The 23,046-nt window shown below is 41.3% G+C and overlaps 1 protein-coding gene across 9 annotated transcripts in view; it reads right to left on the bottom strand.

Annotated features, from left to right (window-relative positions):
* Window positions 1–23,046, bottom strand: part of LOC138198793 (cytosolic carboxypeptidase 6-like) — a 289,794-nt gene that overhangs the window by 65,568 nt on the left and 201,180 nt on the right. For 2 of the 9 annotated variants that reach the window (XM_069150421.1, XM_069150428.1), the window contains exons 1-5: window positions 7,090–7,317; window positions 5,760–5,890; window positions 4,422–4,914; window positions 2,715–2,863; window positions 129–342 (exon numbers count right to left, since the gene is read on the bottom strand). The exons of 6 other annotated variants lie outside the window; for them this stretch is intronic. In XM_069150421.1, coding sequence (XP_069006522.1) covers window positions 129–342; window positions 2,715–2,863; window positions 4,422–4,914; window positions 5,760–5,890; window positions 7,090–7,273 — 1,171 coding nt within the window. In that variant the 5' untranslated portion in view covers window positions 7,274–7,317. Of the gene's footprint in view, window positions 1–128; window positions 343–2,714; window positions 2,864–4,421; window positions 4,915–5,759; window positions 5,891–6,809; window positions 7,015–7,089; window positions 7,318–23,046 lie in introns of those variants that run through there. One more of the 9 variants, XM_069150422.1, reaches the window with a different exon arrangement.

The following is a 23,046-nucleotide window of genomic DNA, read 5'->3' on the forward strand; positions in this document are numbered from 1 at the left end:
AATGAATATATCTTTATGAATGAAAGAGATTTTTCTGTACCTGTTGTTTTCCAGCTTGACTCCACTTACAAAGATCCATCTGAGCGACAACTGATCTTCACAATCTGGATTTTAAAAGTTGATCTTACCTCTGACAATTTTCAGCTTGCTGGGCGACAGTGGAGGTTTGGGCAGGGCATCTTTCTTCTTTTTAGTGGCCACTCCGGTGACACTACGGTTTTTGAGGGTTTCTGTGCCCCAGATCATTACAGCTAGGTTCTTTGTGAACTTGGAGTCTCCCTGGGTCCGCTGCAGCTGATGCCACTTCTCCTCCTCCACCCAGATGCCACCACCAAGGTGGACCTGCAGAGGTGTAAAACAAAGGGTTGTAAAAAGCACAACTTAAAGTCTGCATTTACAGTTTAATGCACAATAAAATGTGTTGTCAACAGCACAGTGTGAGGAAAACATAGTTTGGCGTCCTGCTAAGATCAATGTAGCCAGTTTCATTAATAATTGGGCAACAGAAGACAATGTAGTAGTCTGCATAGGACAGCCTCTTTTAAACCACACCGGCTCAGTCAGACACTTTACTGCCTATTTCTATTAGGAAAATAAGGCCTTCATGTTTGATATAATTAAATGCAATTATAGTTTCCCCAATGTTTAATTGATGAGACACCACTGAACTAAAAAATAAGCTTTTTCAAAAAATACAAACCTGTGGGACTGTGAAATTAAAGTGGGCAAAAACATGGCTCTCGTCTGTTAGTTCAACAGGAACAACAAATGCTGGAGCATCCAGCTTCATTTACAGTGTTGACTGTTCACAGATCACATTTGGAGGAGGAACGGCAATTTCATTTAGTGTTTTTCATGTTTCACCTAAATTTTCTAATTGTTGACGAAAATAGTCTAAAAGAGAGAGGAAGAGAGAAGCAAGTGGGTGACCGAGAGAAACAAACTAGCTGTGATGATGTTGACACTGACCACCCGCTTCCAGGGATTTCCCTTCCATTATAACCCTTGGGTGCAGCCCCCCCACCCAAGTGTTTTTTCACAGCACCTAAGCCACTCTAGCTTCACTAAAAGCTTTTGCTACCAATGATTATTACTTTAATGTCAGACAGATCATTTATAGATAAATATTCTAATGATAAAACATCAAATATAGTATAGAGAAATGTGGACTTTCAGTAGCCTTGGTACCGACGCCTCAGTTTCTGGTACTGTGACATCCCTGGGACAATACATGATCACAGCTAATTGTGACGGGACACATCTTAACCAGCTCATCCCGAGACCATATTGCACATCCCAAGATGGGCCACTTTCACCAACCAGGATACGTAAATAAACTCAGACCGCTAGCCGCTTGTAGCGTGGATTACCTTCGTTATGAACTTAGCCCGTGGCTCTCTACACACTGTCACTGCACGTTGCATAAGCCTGCACCAAACCCTCCAAGCTGATTGCCAGCCTCGGCAGACTGCTGCGCTCTTCTAGGTGAGCTATTGCAACAGGGGGCATATGTGGCTCTCTTTCCCTTCTCTACTCTCTTATCAGCGTAAAGTCTTTAGGCAAGCATCCAAAAGGCTTTTCCCTGTGCAGCTAATGTGCTTTAGGCCCCCGGCCAGCAGACAAGCTTTTTACTGCCCCAGAGTTAGACAAGACTGTTTTCATCTCCCCTCCCCTTTGCTCTGTTTTATCTCTTTCTCGCCATCTCTCCTCCTCCTCCTCCTCTTCTAACCCTCCCGCCCTCGTGCTCTCACTGGGCCTAACCTGTCAGTCACTTTAAATTCCTCTCGTGCAAATAATTAATATGAGGTCCCTGATGTAGGAGAGTTCTAATTTGCAAGTGTTCTTCACGCTTGAAGTGGCTGCAGGCCCCAGAGCTTGTAGTACCAATTCCCCCCCTGTCATCAGCGACAGGACGCTGGTTGAGTTACAGCAGTGGGGGGAGTCAAGAACCCTAACAGGCTAATAAACACTGATGATGCTGGCTGGGCTTGCAGGAACAATAATAATCTTCTCAACCTTGTTTACCTGCCCGGGTAGGGCAGCAAGGGGGAAAGGACTGATCAACTGTGACAGCATGTTCCCAGGTTCACGGGCGGTAAAGAGGAAATGCCGCTTTTACTGCAAAATCCGGCTACTTTGCACTGTCACCCACGAGCAAAAAGCCAATAATACAAAGGCTGACAGGGGTCAGTTAGATTATGAACAACTGAGGGTTTAAAGACTCTCTCTGTTTAAACATTTAAAGCAGAGGTTCAGTCAAATATAACCGTTAAAATATAACTGAAGTGATGGACGTGTATAAATAATTATAAGTTAAAATAGCGGCCCGTTTTACTGACCGAACATTACTAACAAATCTTTAACAGCATCAAAAAACGTCAGATTAATTTGGTGTCTCTCGGACGATGTTAAAAGCCTGACAGTGATATTTATTACATCTTTAAGTTATGACTTTTGAATTTTACTGTGGAGGATCTTTGTGTTTATATTTTGATTTCTTGCTTCTAAGAACTTGTGTCAAAATACAAAAAAAAAAGATGGAGATGAAATCAGACCGGGAACATCCCATAAAAGATGACGTAGCAGGTTTGGTAGCCGATAAACTGAAAACGCGATCAGATTAGTAAAAACAAAACAGTTGAAAAGGAGGTAATCGTGTGTCAGCTAGAGTGTAAAGTGAAAATGGAACAAACAAAAGAGATTTTAAGTCGTACCTTCCCATCGTTGCAGGTGTATACTGTTCTGGGTGAGGGAGAGTAGCTGGAACTGGTGTTGGCTTCTTCTCGGCACGTCTCCTGGGCCTCAACAATAGGTTCAACAACTTCGGCCTTGATTGTCTGAGTGCCATTGTCATGCATTGGCTCTAGGAGACAAAGGAGACATTTAACATTACGTATCGGCAGATCTACCTCAGTCTTAAGCAGCATCAACTCACAGTCAACTTCATAAACCTGAAATACACTGTAATACAACAGTGGAACGATAAACAACATGGTAGTTGTACACAGGAAGTGGTTCCCTAATCCCTACAGTAGTGTAGCTCGGGTTTTCTTGACTTTACCACTGGTATAGCGCCCACCTGCTTGTTTGCTTGCTTCCCGCCTTGGGCCTATGCTTCCCTGTGCCTTGCGACAGGCGGTTATTTTAGCCCAGTAACTAAGCTGGCTTGGTGGCCGGCCACGCTAAGCTCCAATGTAGCTGATGAGTTTTAATATCGGTCAGCGCACTCCATCCCGGGCCTGACAGCACCCCAGGGTGCTCTAATCTTTAGCCTGACCATTAGATGGTCTAGCCAGTAGCCACGCGCCTCTGTTAAAATCTACAGGGGGTCTGAGGTTAACACCAGCATCTGGCAAAGCTTGAGTTTGTACAGTGCTGCGCGTGGCAATGACACCGCTTTTAATCACACTTACAACTACAGTGCATTTTATTCAACTTCCTGTACTGGATTTAACCACTTTAGAAATGGAACTATTAAAATCCTTTTTCTGGATTATAATCTACATTATATAATATATTATATCTATCTCTTAATTGTTTTTGTAACTGCCACTTTTCCACCTGATACTTATATTACAACCCCACCACAAGTGAAAGATCAGTCCGTCCAGGTTTCTTCTTTTTTTTTTCGTTACCATTGCTGTTGTGGGCATTAAGATACAGTTGTTTAGTCCGTCCTGATTATGTTTTATGAAGGTGACGAGTTTGGTTTAAACAAACACTAAATTCCTATCATTCCAAGATCTCTCTATTTAGCAAGCCAAACATGCGCCTCGTTGATTATTTTGAGTGCAGTAATAAAATACTGTCAGTTTTAAAATGCCAGTGCGTCTTAATTGGAGGTGAACATTTTCCTCTCTGTCTGAATCGGTTCTTTCGTGGTGCAAATTAAAGGACCGAACCCACAACCTTGTTCTGTTTTAAGAGGGTTGCTCTCGTCACCGACCCTCTCTGCCTCACAAACCAAACTAAAGCACCAAAACTCAAAGTTATGTTTAGAGCTGGTTTAGTTATTTTTTTATAACTTCATCTGTGTAACTTCATTTTAGTAAATACAGATGTATATCTAGACTACAAATACAAAAAGAGTGGAAAACTATTCAAGGGCCTTCATCACAAATCATTCTTCTTAGCGTAGCGATATTCCGGTTCCATCGTCCTCTATTTGTTCACACTTTAAGTAAAATAACATTATTTTCGCCATTTGTTATTTTTCTTGAAATATTGTAGATCCTCGTCAGGACAGACGGGGTCAAATTAGTGTGTTGTGTAGACATACAGTAAACACTCGAGTTATAATGTGTCACTGAAAATGTTCACGTCCGACTGTCCAAATTTTACTGCCGAAGACTGACTTTGTGAGTTTAAAACAAATATTTTTTCCTTTGAGTTGTTGATCAACTTTGGAGTTGGTGTCTCACCGCTGCCCAGTCTCATGAGAAGTACATCTTGCAGCCTCCTGTTGAAGTCCCTCAGTTCTTTGACCTCTGTCAGCAAGCTGCCATATTCCTTCAGCTTCTTGGCCTGCTGCACCAGCTGCCTGCGGGTTCTCTCCAGCTCCTGCTGCAGCCTCCTCATCTCCTCCTCCTGTTGCCTGTAGCTGTGGACCAGCTCCTCATACAGGACTCTGGGAACCACAGCCGCAGCTACCTCAGACACACAATCCGTGTCCACCTCCAAATGCTGCTGCTGCTGCTGCTGCTGTTGCTGCTGGTGATGATGTTGCTGTTGCTCGGCCTCCATATCCTCGTCTTCGTCATCGGCATCCTCTCCCTCCTCGGCCAGCCGGTCCTCATCCAGGTCCTCTTCGCCCTCCATACAGGAGCTGGCTGCATTTCTCTCCAGGCGAGCCACTACTGCAGCCAGGCTCTTGGAGGAGTTGGAAAGGGGGCGTCCATGGTCCTGAGACAGGGCCTGAGGAAAATAATGACTGTCAATTCAGTGAAGAAACAAGCCAATGAAATTTGAATAGTAAAAACGTGAAAATCGAGAATACAATCTAAATATAAATGTGCCACACTGGACTTTGAAAACTTTGGAGGTAAGGCCTGATGCAGCATTTAACTTGCCCTTAAAATGTAACTAAATGTGATTCAGATCAAACATAAGGGGGAACAGATGTAAAAAGCACACCTCAATCTAAAAATGACATGACAGACAGACTTTGTTTTGACTGTGTGGTTCTCAATAGGAACTGTGAGGAGACGAGTCACTGAGTTCTTTGATGAGCCGCTCAGAGGATTTGTCTGTGAAAGGGCAGCTGTCCAGAGTGCTGAATTTGTGTTAATCCAGCATATGGTAAAAATAGCGTGGGGGATTTGGGGTGTCAGCCAAGTTTATGGAAATGTGACGTGGAATCATCAATATATGTATTCAAATATAAGTCTAATGTTGTAAATAGATCAACATGGCACATGTGGCCAGACTTAAAAGTGTTGAGCTGGGATTTTGTTCCCACTACTTATATGTATGTATTTTATAAAACTAGGCGATCTTCTCTGACACAGCAAAGGGCTAACAGTTTGAACTGTGTCATTTATTTTGTAATTTGCCATAAAACACATTTTTAATGATGTTACTAATATAAATATATCAGCATGATCAAGAGACGATGTGATAATATGCCATACTACTGTTGTCACTCATAAATATAAGCACCTTTCAGTATAGGGGAGTTTTTAACACATTTCTTCTCCTTTAAATGCACAGGCTTATTTGTCGAAACGCCAAAACAACCAGCGTCTACTTCATCATCCTACCTTTTTATGCCTGAGCGGCATTCTCTCCTCTCCAAAATTGTTCTCAATAGAGTTTCCTGAATTCTTGATGGACATCTTGGGAATTTTCATCTTCTTTTGCGTTATACTGTCTTCAAATTCTTCTACTGTATCTGTAAAGCCCAGAAACAGAAGCGAGAAGAAACTCATCAAAAAAAAAGTTCAAGAAAAAGTTACACGAATCAAGTCACAGAAGTATTTACAGAACAACTGAACCTATTTGTTTGTTGTTGGTTTTTTTTGTCTTTATATATAGTCTGCTTTCACTACACTAACTTTCGGACCATAAACTACACAGGAAGCGTTTTCAGAGGACTGCGGTACGAGTCGTCCTGGCTGAGGCTTCACAGCACCGACCTGGACCTGCAAGCACCGACCTGGACCTGCAAGCACCGACCTGCAGCCCGGACAGCTACGAGGATCAGCGATGAAGCCGGTTCAAGATCGTGGACAAAATAACGTTACAGTTACCTGCAGCCAACGTGCATCAATCAATTGCACACTTCCGCCCGATTAACACGACGCGTTGTACTGAAACAGTCGTGACGTGGACGTGTTACCTCGCTGCGTGTGTGTGTTTGTCTTTGCATGTATAAAAAGACCGCAGCACCCCCCCGACCTCCTCCTCCTCCTCCCCCCCGACACGGATCTGCAGATAATAAACCGGCTAAATAAGATAACTGCATCCCACCGAAGCTGCCTTTGCAAAACCTCTCAAATATAACTGATCGCGGGTCTAACTTGTCAGATCGGTGTGTTGATGCGGTGACTGACAGCTCTGCGTGTCTGCACGCAGTTACCTTTAGCGCTAGCGTGCTAACGCGGAACGAATACACAAGCGAGCTAACCAGCGTTAGCTTCGTGTTGTAAACAACCGCGGCTAGCGTTTCGTATTTAGACAAAACAACCGGGGTTATATTCTACCGAAACAACAGCGGTAGCTCGTGGAGCACGGCACTTTTGAATGTTAAAACAAAACAATAAATAAATAAAAAATCTGTACAGCGTTGACGACGAGGTATGACTACCTACCCAACTTGTGCTAGCATATCTAACTAGCGCACCTAGCTAGCCGAGGAGGTTGTTGTTGCTCCAGCTGATCGTCCTGACAGGTCGGACACACAAACACGAGACGGGCTTTCACACACGGACTGAAGGCTAATCGCGCACATCATCGTTACTAGATCAGACAGAGGGAGTACAACAACAACAACAACAAAAATACAAAAACAAACAAACAAAATAAAAAAAAAAAGGCGCATTAAATAAAAAAATAAAAAAAGTGTGAACCTGCAGCAGGAGGGAAACTTACCTGCAAGGGCAAGGATCTGTGCTTCGCACGGCTGGCCTGCGCTGCCATCCTGCTCAGCTCTGTGGACCAGATACACCTTCTGATTATCAAAGTCTGCTCCGTGCAGAGGGCTCAAATCTGCCACACTTGAAACGGGCAACGCGTAGCACATATCGTCTTCAAAGAACCTGACAAAAGCATACATTATTTACTTCTCTTTGGTCCCTGCACTTTGGATATGGTTGACAGTTTTTTTTTTTTTTTTTTTTTTTTTCCCCTCACAAAGTATTAAAAAAAAAAAAAAAAAAAAAAAAAAAAAAAATACACTTAGATGGTGTCTGCGCTCGGCTGCTCTTGCCTGGTCCACATCACCAAGGGGAAGATCATCAAGGCATGAGTAATGGACCTGACGTGAACTTTTGCTGTAAGGATGTTCAGATGCAGATGCATTAAAAAAAAAACTACTTTTATTAAGTTGTCGGAGACATATGAAACACAATTTTATTTTTATTTATTAGTAAAAAAAAAAAAAAAAAAAAAAAAAGGAAGAAATAAATATTAAAATAGTTGTATTTCTTTAACTTTTAAAAGCCATTCCCTTTATCAGTTCAGACACCTATTACCTCTGGCTGTCTTTAAAGGGGATTGTTTCAGGGAACTACAGTGAGAAAAGCCACCACGTTGCTCACCTGCCTGGTTCGATTTCACCGTGTGTTTTCACGTGTTTCCTGGTGTGTACGTCTCATCCGTCCTTTGTATCCTGCCCGAAACACTTAAGGCCAGCTGACAGAAATGAACTCTTTGTTATTGTAAGACAGCCAGGTGGTTATACAACAGGATGGATTTCTCTCAGTTGTTACTCTAATGGAGGGCACCACAGTCGATAAATGACACTAACAATTTCGTTCTGCTTCGGCTGCTGTAATTGAAAAGGAACTGATGCAGAACTATTATAGAGACTTTTTTTTTTTTTCTTCTCTGATATTTCGTTTCATAGTTTCAGGCATTTAGTTAGTTATGATTAGGCCTGTTTCAAATGCCAGCTTCCCCATGATGTTTGTTCACTGTACTGTATGACCGGTACCAGAGTCGGCTACGTGTACACAAGAGCATTTCAAAACAAACAAACAAAGCAATGACAATAACTCTCAGAACATATTGCCAGTCATTTCATTTCAGTTATTGAAGCAATATTGTTAGGCTGTTTTCAATACAAGTGCACGGTTACGTCTGCCAGCTGTTGATCTGAGAGACCAGCTCGCTGCACTTTCCTGTGAAAAATCACCAAGTTGAACTGTCAAAATTTCCCACATTCCTGTTACATTTTGCCACTTTTTTTTTTTTCAAAGTAAATGGACTGAAAGTTATTTAGAAGTTTTCTAGGCTGAGCCACTGTTATCTTATATATCTATGTGCAGCTACTTTGGCAGGGCTCACTAACTACAACAAGAATGAGAATGATAGACAAGAGATTTGAGCAGCGTCTGAACAAGTCGAACAGAGGATTACTGTTAATCTAAGCTTCTGTTCAATGGCTGTCCTGTCCTCAAAGATGGGCTTGTCAGCATAAGGCTGCTCAGTTTCTGGAACTCTCTGTCTTTGAAGTGGCTAAAGTTTGAAAGGGAACACCTCTCCATTTTAAAAGTCTTGCATGATGTTATTCCTGCAACCTGGAGAGGTTTAGTCAAACTTTTAAAAACTTTCTCGTAAAGATACATTTCACGGAAGAGCCTTAAAAATGGACACAACAAAAGTTGATCACTCTAAATTAACTATATTTGACAGTTTTTCAACATAATATTAAACATTAAAATATTTTCCTCCCGTCAAGGGCTAGGCAATATTGCTAAAGAATTGAACTTCATTTTTTTTTTGTCTTGTGGTCAAAAGCTTGTTTGATTTCTCTGTCTAGAAAATAAAACATGATGCAAAAATATTTTTGATTTTTGATATTTAAAACTTTACAGCTACATGTACAAGACCAACAAAAGAAAAGCATCACTATCATTAAAAACAATGCAATGAAAAACAGTAGAAAGAGCTGTGCAACAATAATAAATACCACATAAAGGTGGCAGTGCTATAGAGTTCATTAATAGCTGATTAAACTATTTTGGTAATCCATTTATCATTTTGAGAATTTTTGAAAATGCAAACGCTAACATTTTCTGATTCCAGTTACTTGAATGTAATTTTTTTTTAGTCTTTTAGTCCTCCATGATAATAAACTCAATATCTTTTAGTTGTGGACTGTTTGTCGAGACAAAACAAGACATGTTAGAGCTGCACTTTGAAAAACTGGTTGACATTTTTCACCATTCTCTGACATTGAAGACCAAAAAACTGATCAATTAATTGTGAAAATAATAACATATTCATTGTGAAGGAAAATAAGTCATTAGTTCCTGCCTTACAACGATACATCCACAAAATATTGAGGCTGAGTGGTCCAAACTTGGTGTCAATTATTTTCAACAACCCAGTAAACCCAGGCTTTTTGACTGAGTAAATGGGCACCATTTCCTTCCCAATACAAAATTGCTGTCCACTGAATACACTGAAAGTCATTCACTGAAAAGTGAGACAGCTAATGTTAGCTGGTTTTGAGCTGTAGGGAAATGAGATGGACCTACATGTGAATCTCAAAGAATGAATGGAGTTTTACAAAGTTAAAACGGCACAATGACCTGTTTGATGTTGAGCAAAACTGAACCATGACCTCTCCCTTGATATATTTTTGTTGTCATTGTCAGTGCTGCCCATTATTTAATTGTGTTTGACTGGGCGTCTGAGGAAACAGTGACAGCAAACATTATCATCGTGAGTCCAGAGAACTGTTTCTTTCTGCTAGCACCAGCACCAGATTTGTTTGAGTGACAGCGGAGAAAGTACATATCTTCACAATTTAGGTATTAACACACATTGCTCAGTTGCTCCACTGCGCAGCTTACAGCTCATGTTTGGCTTCGACCAGATCACAGTGGTTAAATTAATTTACTGTTTTGTGCACATGTTTTATGTAGTAAAAACAATGTGTACAATTGTATGTATAAACTGGAAGGTTGATAGGAAATCTATTCCTGTAGTGACATAGAGTATGTTCGTGTTACATCTCAAAAATGATCAGCAATATCCTAAACACCCATTCAATAAAGGTATACAGTATATTCATGGTTTGGTAGAGACCCTACACTGCCATGGTCAACCTTCACAGGTGTTTTCTCTTTTCCCTAAGTAAACTCCATCTGATGCTGCGTTCAAATGGGGTCGTATTTACCGTGTTCACGAGCATGGTCCATATGAATGGCCCCCTACTGTGGTATTCACAATGTCAGAACTTTAAATTTTCGGTATGCCCCAAATTCCCAAGTTGTCATCTATTTGCTGGGCCATGGAAGTTAATTTTTGTTGGACGTGAAGCTAATATATTGTAATTTTAGTCATGTAGCGTTTTGGTTCATAACGTTTTGATCCAACGGCCTCGTCTTCTCCCTCTGTCATCATGTCTTTGCATTTCCTGAACGACGTTACCAGCCTGGTACTTTGCTAATTCTTTGCCTCTGTGGCTTGTAGACACCATTGCCTTTGGTTAGTAGCAGTCTTCTCGCAACTTACCAATTGAACAACAAGCATATGGTGAGCATGACTTCCTATGTTGAAACCATGAGCTCAAAAGTTCTGTTGGAAAGTTCTGATCTTCGTATTATAGACAGTCACAATACGCCTTTTTCCACAGAAAAACGTTGACATAAGAAAAAAAAAAAAAACAGTAAAAAAAACGATGACAGTTGAACTCCACCAGATGTGGGGTCCTTGTACAGTCAGTAGACAATTTGGGTGAAACGGCTAAAATTAATGATGTCTCTGTTCTATTAGGTGTCACAGGAAGCGATGACAGTGTGCCAGCATGTATCATGACCCTGCAACCGGCTCAGGTAAATGGTATTCAGTCATCATTAACTTTATTTATTACTCCTGTGCTTTTTTACTATTAAAGATATTAGTGACTGGGACAAGTCCAAATGTCTGCAGTGAAAAAGGTATTTTTCATACCGAGTGGATACAGTATTTAGCCTCCTATACACTTTCTTATCACTAATACACCAATTTTACTTATAATTGGCTGGTTAATTTTACTTTAATCTTGGCAGAGCACAGAATTTAGTTTTGATGTTTAGCAATCTGTTTTAACATCATAATTTTGTCTTCATTTTAGCAGCTGTGAGAATGTCCTCCATTTCCTTTTTGCAATGCATCCTGGAGAGAGAAAAAAAAAAATCCACCACTCGAAATCTAGAATCACTCCCTGGCAGTTGTATGCTTCCACTAACCACTGAAGTTGTAGCGTACATGCAGTTCATGTACATGCAGTTCATGTGCATGCATGTTTGTGCCACATTTGTAGAGATTTCCTCAAGACGTTCCTGAGATATTGCGTTCATAGCGGGAAACGGATGTGAACTCATGGTGACCTTGTCCTTTGGCCACCAAAATCGTATCAGTTCATTCTTGAGTTAAATTCAGTGTGACAAATATGAAGAAATTCAAAGTAATTTCCTGAAAACAAACATTGAGATATTGCGTTCAGCATAATAAGACAGACAGACGAAAGGGACATGAGGTCACGGTGACCTTGAGCTTTGACCATCAAAGTCTAAACAGTTCATCCTTGAGGCCAAGTGAACGATTGTGTTGCGTTTGAAGAAATTCCATGCAGGTGTTCCTGAGATAGGAATGTTCATGTAAATGTATAAAATTGAGGTCACAGTGACCTTGACCCTTGACCCGCAAAATCTAAACAGTTTGTCCCTGGTGTCAAGTGAATGTTTTTGCCAAAGTTGGAGAAATTCCCACAAGGCATTCTTGAGATATCGCGTTCAGAAGAACGGGACGGACAGGTGGTTGGACAACCAGAAAACATAATGCCTCCGGCTATGGCTCGGTGCAGAGGCATACAAATACAACTGTTTAATTTGGTCACTTTTACTGTAAAGACGCTGTAAACACAACTTGCTAAGAATCAGTATTTGATGTGGAATAGGGACACAGGTTTAGGTGCTTTCAATATTACAGATGTTTTTTAAACATGCTGTAATCTATTATTGAAGAAAACAATTTTTTATTCAGAAATGAATGTTTCTCAAAAGTAGTCTGTAATGTCTTGTCTTTAGGTCGTTAGAGATGTGAAACTTAAACAAAGGGGTGAAAATTGGTCCAATGCAAAATGCTGCGAAGTTAAAATATAGTTTTTTCTCTGTATAAATACAACACATTAATGTCCTGTTTTTTTTTATTTTATTTTACAAACCCCTGATTGATCATGACCTTATTTGTTGTTTAAGTGTTTTCAGTATTTGCTACAATTCAAAATACTGTTATCAGCTTTACTGTACAGTCTGTTTGATTCTGCCAGTATAAGGAATACAAGTTTAAAAAATAAAAGCCTACCAGAGGGAACTTATTGTATAATATCATATATTCTGATTCTGACTCATTAGAGTAAGAGGATTGGAGAAGGACAAAATAGTATGTTTACATTATCACTGAAGAACAGAGAGCATGAATAGGATATTTATCAACAATGAACAAACTTAAACATTCATAATTATTTGAGAATGCAAGTTCTCGCTATACACACACACACACACACACACACACACACACACACACACACACACACACACACACACACACAGGACTGTATGCATGTAATTACAGAAGGGATTTCATTAAGTCTGAAATGACCTTTCCACGCTGAAAATACAATTAAATGAAAACATGTCAGTTAAACGCCGTGTGCCCGTCGTTGTGTGTTGATTTTTCACCATTATGAGAATTAAATTCACAGCTGCTATTTATCTAATAAATCCAAACTGCTCTTTTTTTCAGTAATTAGTCAAGCACACAAAATCTGCTCTGGTTTGTTCGAAACTACTGGCATGCTAATAAGCTCACAATACAGCGATGCAGTCAGGCTGAGGAATAACTCCAGATAATATTTTAGCTAGGTTTTATCAAAGTTGATCGGCGAAAGACTCGAGTCAGGACAGAAGCCAGACATCATGTCCTGCCTATTAGCTCCACACTGCCAGGCTCATCTATCTTTATTGGTCATCCATTAGCCTGCATTAAAGGGAGACACGGGATAATAGCAGTAATGATGCTGATGATGGAATTAGACTGCGGGTACACACGTCATCATTGCAGTGTTGCGCCTGGAATCATAAAGAGTTCCCACAGACAGACGGACAGATGGATGAACAGGTACAATTAACAACCCTTTATGCTTCTACTCAGTGTGTGTGTATGTGCGACAGATAAATATCCTGACAAAAAGAGCAGGAGATGAATGATGAAAACTTTTCGACAGTGTTTGCAGGTGTGTACGTTAACTTTACAGCACGTAGGGACCCAATATAAAGGCAGCACCTGTGCCGCTCTGCAGTATGGACAGATGTTGGTACAGGTGTGTGTGATGATGGTTGGCATCCCGAGCATGCACACACCAGAGCCTGCACAGCGACGCAGCTCGGCATTAGACTGCCAGGACGGAGGAATCATTAAGGCAACTATCTGGAAAGACGCTCGAAGATCAGGGTGGCACGGAGCAAATTGAAGATATGGGTGTCTGGTTCCAAGATGACGGATTCAGCGAGGCCTAAACGTCTTTTGTGGTCAGCGCCGTACTACGATCAATCACAACTGTTTACTGTCCGGGGTAAAACCGTTTACCTATTTTGGTTGGAGGCATCTCACCAGACTTTCTCTTATTATGCCTCTTAATTAGCTCTGCATGAATTACTAATCAACCATGAAGAAGGCATTCACCAATTTAAAAAGTGATAGCCCATGAAATGAACAGCACAGGCGCGTACAAGCACATCAGTTACTGCTGCAGGGTCGGAAAAACAGACCTTTGACTGGGAGAGAGACACATGAAGGAAAGACACGCATGGAGCACAAACACACACATTATTTTGAATAAATCCTTCATTAAGTATTTAGAATTGTATCAGTGCTGGCACTGCTATCATGCTGTGTATACTCAGCGATCCACCCAGGAGACATTGATCTTCTTCATAAGGAACATAATGACCACCAGAGAAATACTGATCATATTTCAGCACCAGTCAATTCAGTTCATTAGGGCCGCTCTACCTCCCGCTGCGGACCTGTATTGATCTAGCCAGTGTCACCAGACTGTTATTCTCTGCTAACTAGATAGGAAACTCACAAAACTGTAATTTATACAGTTTCGAGTCGAAAAATAGACTACAGAGAACAAACAAGCAAAAATATATGAAAGAGTTTAGACTGCCACATCTGTGTAATAACAGCATGGACTGTCTGTCTCCGTGCCCTTTTCTCCACGGCATCAAATGTCAGACACGACACAAGAAATCCTAAAAGTATCAAGGCTGTCCCCGGGTTTCAGAGACAATTTTTCTTATACCTCTAATACCTTTTCCACCATCTCCTCTCCTCTAATCTCCACTTATCTGGCAGCCAGGTGAGCCACAGCACATGGCTGGTGGGCAGGCTTTGGTCTGTGGGAATACAGCTCATCTTAATGGTATTTTCCCCCCCTTTTCCTTCTCTTCCCTCTGCTTCTCTTAGCCTTTCCTCCAGGGCGGCTGTCAGACAGAGACCGAGGCAGCCAGAGAACTTCTCATTGCTGCTGTGGCTGACAGCAGGGAGCCGCTGGGATTGGACGAGCGACCATAGCCGCCCGTCATGCAGAGGGGCAGCCAGGCTCACAGGTGCACAGCATCTGACAGATAATAGCAGATAAAACCTGCGCCAACCAGGCACCCGCTCCTCGCTGGGGGATGGGAGGGGGGGGGTGACGTGTGTTGATGGGCCGGATGAGAGGGGCAGGGGCATGTTGAGGGGCAAAGTGCTCTGACAACCAACGGCCTTTATTTAACCACCAACCTATGCCCACACACACACACGGCAGTCAAGGACAGGCAAGGTCACTGATCTCAAATCCCTCCACAGAATCGCTGCTGCAGCTTACTGTACACTGGGAGAAGGTTAAGATTGATTTGGAGCTTAATACGTAGAGTTGGTGCAGCTGCTGTGTCGGAAAAAACACATCAAGAGCTGGTAGTTGTCTTGTTAGTTTGTTTGTTTTTTAATGCCATCACTTTCTCTTCTTTTATTATGTTGGTGCTAATTTCAGTTGAAGTAGCTCTGAGTCTTCAAAGTACAATAAGTTTGGTTTATGCCACAGAGCTCTTCGTCTTCTACAATGACTCTATTTAATGTTTTCATTCAATATCAAAATCTGCTTTTCATCTTTGTCAGCAAATCTAAACTATGTGTACAGCCTGCAAATGCATCTGTTTAAGTCAAAACCCCAAACCTATGTGAATCTGTGATAAAATATAGTATTTGTGTGTAATCATGTCCATATATGCTCCCTTTCCACCATGCCTACCTGCCACAAACCAGGCAAAAGTCAAATACCTCTTGAGTAATGCTTTACTTTGCATTAAAAATAATTAAAAACAAAATATCTTATGATAAGTATCCTTCAGCCAGGTTAGATACGCACTTTGTAGGAAGGCTGCTTTGACTGTGAAAAAGTATGTCACATGTCATGCATTTCCTGTGCGTTCCAGATGCAGGATGCCAGGTGATGTGGCAATCGGAAACATGTTTTTTCTCTCAATGTGTCTCAGAGACAGTCACCACGAATGCTGCACGGCCTGAGACACACAAGCTGACAACAGTCCACGTCTGTTCTCTCACCCATGACAGGTACAGCAGATGTTAAAGGTGCAATCAGTAAAGTTTTAACGGTCCCAAAAAAAAAAAAAAAATGACATCAACAAATCCAAGAAGCATTGCTGTTAAAATGTACTGGTGCTGGGAAACATTATCATTTCAGTGAGCATCTCTGTTGAATGTCTACTTTAACTGGCTTGTTGTCTGGGATTGGCCTGTAAAAATCTATCTGTATATTCCTTGGTCTCCAATAGAGGTCATTATAAAGTCACACACACACACACACACACACACACACACACACACACACACACACACACACACACACACACACACACACACACACAGGACAGCGGGAAGACATAATGAGCTGAGGAATTTCCTGGATTGAAAGGACATGAGTGTCTGCTGTGCTGAAGTTTTCTAGAGGAAGACCGGGGCTGCTGCTCTGCATCTGAACCTGCTGCCTGAGCCGCCGGTGAAAGCAGGGCAATTAAAAGGAGAATTTTCCCTACAGAAATCAATAATATATATTTTTTTTATTTATACAGTACATACGGTACTCGACATACACACCCGTTGGGCCCACATGCTCCACACACAGATCTGAAAGAGGGACTGAGGCACATACTGAGAAAAGGCTGATAACGACCTTGACCAAGGCATCAGGGGTGTCTCCAGGCAACGTACACATACCTGCACTGCAGTTTACCCAGCTGGGAGCATTGAATATTCTCATTTAATCAATTTAGCAGAGTGACAGCTTCTCATATTAACAATTTATCTTAGCTTAATGGTAAAGATTTATTGTAGTAAAAGGTGTCCATATTGTCCCTAGATTGCCCAGATGTTCCCATAATTAACATCCTAAAGGCTCCAAAGCAAAGTGGACGCAGTAGGTTGCAAATAGAGAATGGTAGTTGTGTAGAGAGACAATGTCCTGGCACTCACACTCATACTCAGACACACTCAGACTCTCGCACACACACACACACACACACACACACACACACACACACACACACACACACACACACACACACACACACACACACACACACACACACACACACACACACACACACAGAGTCCAAAAACTCAATCCACCAGCCATAACACAGAGACAAAGTGGCATCAACCTCTATTATCTAGTCCCTATGCTGCTAACACAAAAGGCTCCCTGGAACAAAAATCCAATCAGTCCTCTCTAGGAGGATTTGCTCCACAGCAGTGCTCAGCAACACTGGTGGCTCTGCTGGTGACAAAGAAATAATCTCAGAGCCCACAGCCTGTTCACAGACTGTTTACTGCCTTCGTCATATCGTCCTTTCAGAAAGAGGACAGACACAGTCTGTGCTTCTATGCTGTCATTTTAGTGTCCTCTGAGTTTAGCACTCTCTCTCTCTCTCTCTCTCTCTCTCTCTCTCTCTCTCTCTCTCTCTCTCTCTCTCTCTCCCCTTTTGTGCATGCAAAAACATGAAACACATGGCTGACTGTGTGTACAGTGCGTGAAATTACCGTATTTGCGACACAGGGAATATTTACTCTGCGCATTATCAATATAGGCTCGACAAAAACGAACCTTCGGGCATACAGGCGAGAAGACAGGTGTTAAATAATTGTTTGATGACAAACATTTTCAAGATATTTCCAATATGGTTCTGCCCTTAACTCCCCCCCTGCCTCCTCCCTTCCCTGTGGCTCCTATCTCTCACTTGTCTGGTAAATTATCACACTCTTTCTCCATTCATTAGCATGCTACTGCTTATTTAGCTACGCTGCTGAGAAGCCTTTAACAAAATCAACTGGAAAATACTCAATATGAGGCGGCTAGGGCACCCCTCTCCTTTCCTCCCACCCATCCTTCATCTCTCTCTTTGTTTGTCTTATGTGGCTTTTATTTTAACCACATCAAAATGGAAGCATGGTACACCATAATGAAGAGGAGGGAGATAAAATATGCAAATTCACACAGAAAGGATATAATTAGGGTAGTAATAGGAAGTGTTGTTTTCACAGCTGCTCATTTACACAAAAGCCTGATAGTATTTTTTATTTTTTATTAATAATGTTCTTCTGTTTATTTTTCTTCGTCTGCTTCCCTCACTCAAAGTGCAAAATCCTGTGCTAGACTAAAACAAATCTGGGCAGCTTGACACCCTGAGAGCCAGTCAACCTTGCAGTCATAGAGCCACTCAGAGATTTCTATCAGCTCAGGTATGTAAACCTGGCAAAGCAGGAGGTCACAAACAGGTTGTTTCAGAGCTGCCAACCCAGGCTGGATAGAAACACTTCTTTCTGTCCTGCAGCCTGCAAAAGACCCTTTTCTCAATGTGGAAACTACAAAAACGAGGAACTGTTCTGGTGAAAATCAGTTCAGGCTTCTCTTTTACTCTCAAACAGCCACAGATAAAGCACTAGGTGTGAGAAAGTATCCATGTTTGAACAATGTAATGTCCAGTTGCAGTTTTACCAATTGAAAAAAATAAAAAAGCCTATCTCTTTACTAAAAGAAGACACAATTAACATTTCGGAGAAAAACAGTGAGCATGGCTAAAATGTGCTAAAGATGGATGCACAAACAAAACTGCAACTACTTTGGTAGATCATTGTTGTTGTTTTTTTTAAACTTAAACATGTGTGGTTGTGGGAGTAAATTAAGCTTAATGAATAAATGTTGGTTTCTCGTGTCTCACCTCTCAAAGAGAGATTTGGTCCGACAGATAAAGATTAGCTGATGAAAGTCGTCAGATGAACAAAAAAGAAAGTTGCACACACGAGAAGGGTTTACTCCCATTTGTCTGCAAGAATAAAGAAGAAGGGATTAATGTTCCGACACAAACACCTTTTCATCAAAGCAAAAAACAGAAAGGACACCAACACAAATATTTTAAATAGTCTTCCTGTGTTTCATGAAACAAGCATTTCACGAGCTTTAGAGGGTGGGAGAGACTCTTCCTCCACCAATACGATGGCAGAACTCCGCGATTGCAATTTTCAAGATGAGCAAGAGAAACACATAATATTCAAAACAAAAGCACCACCACAACAAAGACATAAATACATGGTATATCACTATTATTTGGCTGGCTGCCCAGACACTTTTATCTAAAGAGAGGAGGCCAGACTGGTGTGTTGTGCAAATGAGAGAAAACTCTGTTGACCCCATGTTTACACTGCAGACAATTTAGTTCAAAGTAATTCCCAACTTACTCTGCTGTTTTCTAACATGTGGTCTGCAAAATGTTGAAACACTGTAAATGCCAGTACTTCCTTGGGGAGAGAAAGTAGGGCTTGCGGGATTTTGAAATGAAATTATTCCTCCACATAAACAAATGTGAGAATTATTTTAAATAAAAAGTACTTCCTTTTTACTGAACAAGAAAAGTTTTAGTGTATTTCCATCAAAGCTTACAATCATTTTATGAGGTTCATTGCTTGTCTTGTTTCAGATGACTGTAACAAGTTTTACAGGCAGACAACAAACGTGTTACTATTGACAACCACACGAATTTCTCCTTCTTTTTCTAATGGTGAGTTTGTTTTATTAACTGTTGCTCCTTCCGGCATTTAGAGCAGCTATAATTGCCCTCCTGGTATGAAACTACATTTTCACGTCTGTTGTAGTAGTGAAAGTGTGAACTGAATCAGAAATTTTTGGTTCATGATTTTCCTCATCAGTTGACATCTATTTAAGACTATAAAATCTGCTCAGCAGGATATCTGCACCTTCCCGAAAATTATATTTATCTAATGTCTGGTAACGAGAATCAAGAAACTTGCTGTATCAAACATGTAATTTGAGAAATGCTGGTAGAAAACAATGGTTATGCATGCACTGTCATGCACTGGACTATTTTCCAAAATATATACATTGAATATCTTTTTGGGGAAATATACCCTAACCAGGTTGTTTCCATGGATACAATAAAGCTAAAATAATCACGGTTTTAACAATCAGCTTCACATATTATATTGTATGCATACTCATGCCTCTCATGTTAAATACACACAATACAATTTTCACACTGTTACTACCCATAATTAAAGGTTCAGACACAGCCTATGAATATGCGTGGCTGGCTGTGCAAAATGTGACCTATGACCTCCAAGATATGTACAGTGTTTCTTTCTGGAGAGAGCGAAGCATGGAACACAGAGAATATCTGTAAAAAGACAGGCTCTAATGAAGAACATTTCTATTCTGTTCTGACAGAAACAGCAGGGAAATGGAGATACAAAGAGACCAGTGATAGAGTGAAAAAGAAGAAAGTCAGAGGCGAGATCTGAGAACTTCCTATTATCTCCACGCTGCTTCATTGCTTTAGACACACACACACACACACACACGCTGCATGCATGTGGGCTCAAACGCAAAAGTGTGCGCACGGCCACTCACACGCACTCAGACACATCCATCCTCTCAAATCTGCCCAGATCTCATGAATATGATTGACCTTTTTTCCACTGTAATGCTGAGAGCGCATAAAGGGGAAAGGAGAAACTAAACAGAGGCAAGCGGAGTTAATTTAGAACAACACATTATTGGGTGCTGACTGCAGATATGGAAAAGGACAATCTAATCGATAAACTAAAAGAATGACAATGGCCTCTCAAATCAATGTCTGCACCCCATTTTCTCACAGTGAAAAGACAAAGCCTTCAATGCAGGTGTTTTCGTTGTTCTGTTTTGTGCAGTTGTGCACCTTTGTGCGTGTGTGTGTGTGTGTGTGTGTGTGTGTGTGTGTGTGTGTGTGTGTGTGTGTGTGTGTGTGTGTGTGTATGTGTGTGTGTTTGTGTGTGTGTGTGTGTTTGTTCTGTGCACATGCTCATGTGCATGTGTGTATGTGTACCTGGCTGCTGCTGTGGTGGAACAGTTGCCAGGACTAATCATTATTTAGTTGTGGCAGGGCTGGAAAGGTCAGCAGTCTGAAATGTCAGGCTGTGTTCAACAGGAGCCAGATGCAGTCGTGCGCTGCTCAAGTGTCCAATTAAAGAGGGCCGAGTGAGGTTTGAGTGGGTCTGTGTGTGGGAGTGAGTGTGCATGTGTGTGTTTAATGAGAACGAGGGAGGGAAGAGATACGATGTGTTATGTGTAGGCTTTTCCTCAATGTGTGGATATACATTAGAGCTATACAGTATGTGAAGCACTGTCTATAAACACCCTATAGAGAGTAACCATGACGTGCTGTCTGTTCCACAAGCTTCATTAATCTCTCATTCAGCATGTCTTACGACTGTCTCTGCAATTTACAAACAACCATCCACGAGGTAAATAAGGACTTTTTTGTGAGCACAGAAAAACTACAACTCCCAGTACCACAGATACTTTGAACACTGTAACTTTCTAGATGTAAACTCTGCTGTCTTTAAACAGACTTAAGCCGTATATGTTGTTATAGACATTACTGTTCCAGCTGCAACTCCTCAACTCAGTTTTGGCTTTGCCTCCTCTATGAAGCTCTGATGTTTCTCCTGTAGAATGTCTTGGACTTACAGGAAATTGTGTTTGTTAAAGGCCACTAAACACATACAAATTAAATAAACTAGCATTCATCTTTTTTTTTAAATGTATTTACCAAATACATGAACATATGAAGCAACCCACAAGTCAGTGAGGTTTCAAGTGAGGTTTTCTTACTTTTGGAGCAGAACCTGGAAGTTAGGAGTTGACTTCAGCTCTCTATTACATGTATTTATTGTGTGTGAATACCTCCTTAAGTGCAAATCATTCTTCATAGTAGCTAATGAACCCCATTAGAAACAGAGGCCGGCGGAGCAGCAGGGGCAGAATCCTCATCAAATCTTTTTCTCCCTCAGACACAGCACGTTATGAAGCCACTCGAGTCTATTAGTTTGTTCACACCCTGAAATTCCCCCTGCTGTCCACGCTAAAAGACGAGACGACGGGAAGTGAACAGAGGATAGAGCAAGGAGGAGAAAACACAGCACAAGAAGGGCAAAAATAACACGAATGCGATAAAATCACTAATAAATCACTAATAAATAACAGCAGATGAGGAGTGCTGAGGACATGTGGGCGAAGCCTCAACAGCAGACAAGGGGGGTGTGGGTGTGGGGGGAGGGGTGGGTGGGGACAGGTAAGGGGATGACAAGGAGAAAAAGGAGGGAAGGAGCGGAAACTCCTTTAATCTCCAGGGAGAAGGAGAGGGTGTCCTGCCTGTGTTCCCCTATCAGACTCACTCATCTGAAAGAATCACTTGTTCTTCATACAGCCATCATAATAACCTTCAGTGTGTGTGTGTGTGTGTGTGTGTGTGTGTGTGTGTGTCTGTGTGTGTGTGTCTGTGTGTGTACGTTCACCTACTGTGAATAGTAATAAGCACTGGGGAAGGATAAAATATGTGTGCCAAGTTAAGAATATAATAGACTTCCTTTCAAGGCCACACATAACAACAACCTAAATAATGACCTGCAATAATTTACGGAGCACACTGAGCTCTACATTGGTCAGAGGAGGAAACCTTTCAGGGAGAAATAATTGAAAGCTATTTCTGTCTGTGTGGGGTCCCTCTGTGGGCGGAGAGTGAACCCTGAAGGAGGGTAGTTCTACTGTACCCACTCATGTAAGCTTAACCAAAGAGGGAGATGCAGAGTCAAGTTTTCAACACCTTTAAGATGATTTCAAGGGGATATCATTGTGACTGTAACAACAACAGAATATTTCATTACCACCTGAGTAAAACTTTATAGCACGATAATACATTTTACGCAGTAGTTATTAGGTGTTAGGCTGAATATCGATTTGCTAAAAATAAAGGACAAGATTCTAGTTGAGCACAGCGACTTTGCAAAGCATTCCGATTCATTCAGTCTTTTTCTGTTGTGTAAGCTTTAAATCAAATTAGTCTAATTGTTTTGGCTGTCAATTTAGACACTATACTAATAATAAAGCTCTACACAGATCTTATTCAGAGAACATTGCTTAAACAAAAGACAATAACTTATTGCGGCCAAACGTTTGTGCAACAGAACAGAAGAAGAAGAGGATGAAGTGGTGGAAAAGAAAGTAAAATTTGGGCCCATATCAGGCTCCGACGATGGTATTTCAGTTGGTCATTTCAAGGAAATACTAATCAATAATGGCTCTGAATTAATCAACTATTATTCGACTATTTCACCTGCAAAGCTCCGAAGCCTGGTGTTCTTCTTCTACTAATGTTGTTTAATGGTATTTGGCAAACAGCTTTTAGGTACATTACCGCCACCTTCTGACGGGCGTAA

The sequence above is a fragment of the Embiotoca jacksoni genome, unplaced genomic scaffold (assembly GCF_022577435.1).
Source record: "Embiotoca jacksoni isolate LCO1_2020_lvr unplaced genomic scaffold, fEmbJac1.0.p SCAF_16, whole genome shotgun sequence".
NCBI classification, from domain to species: Eukaryota; Metazoa; Chordata; class Actinopteri; family Embiotocidae; genus Embiotoca; species Embiotoca jacksoni.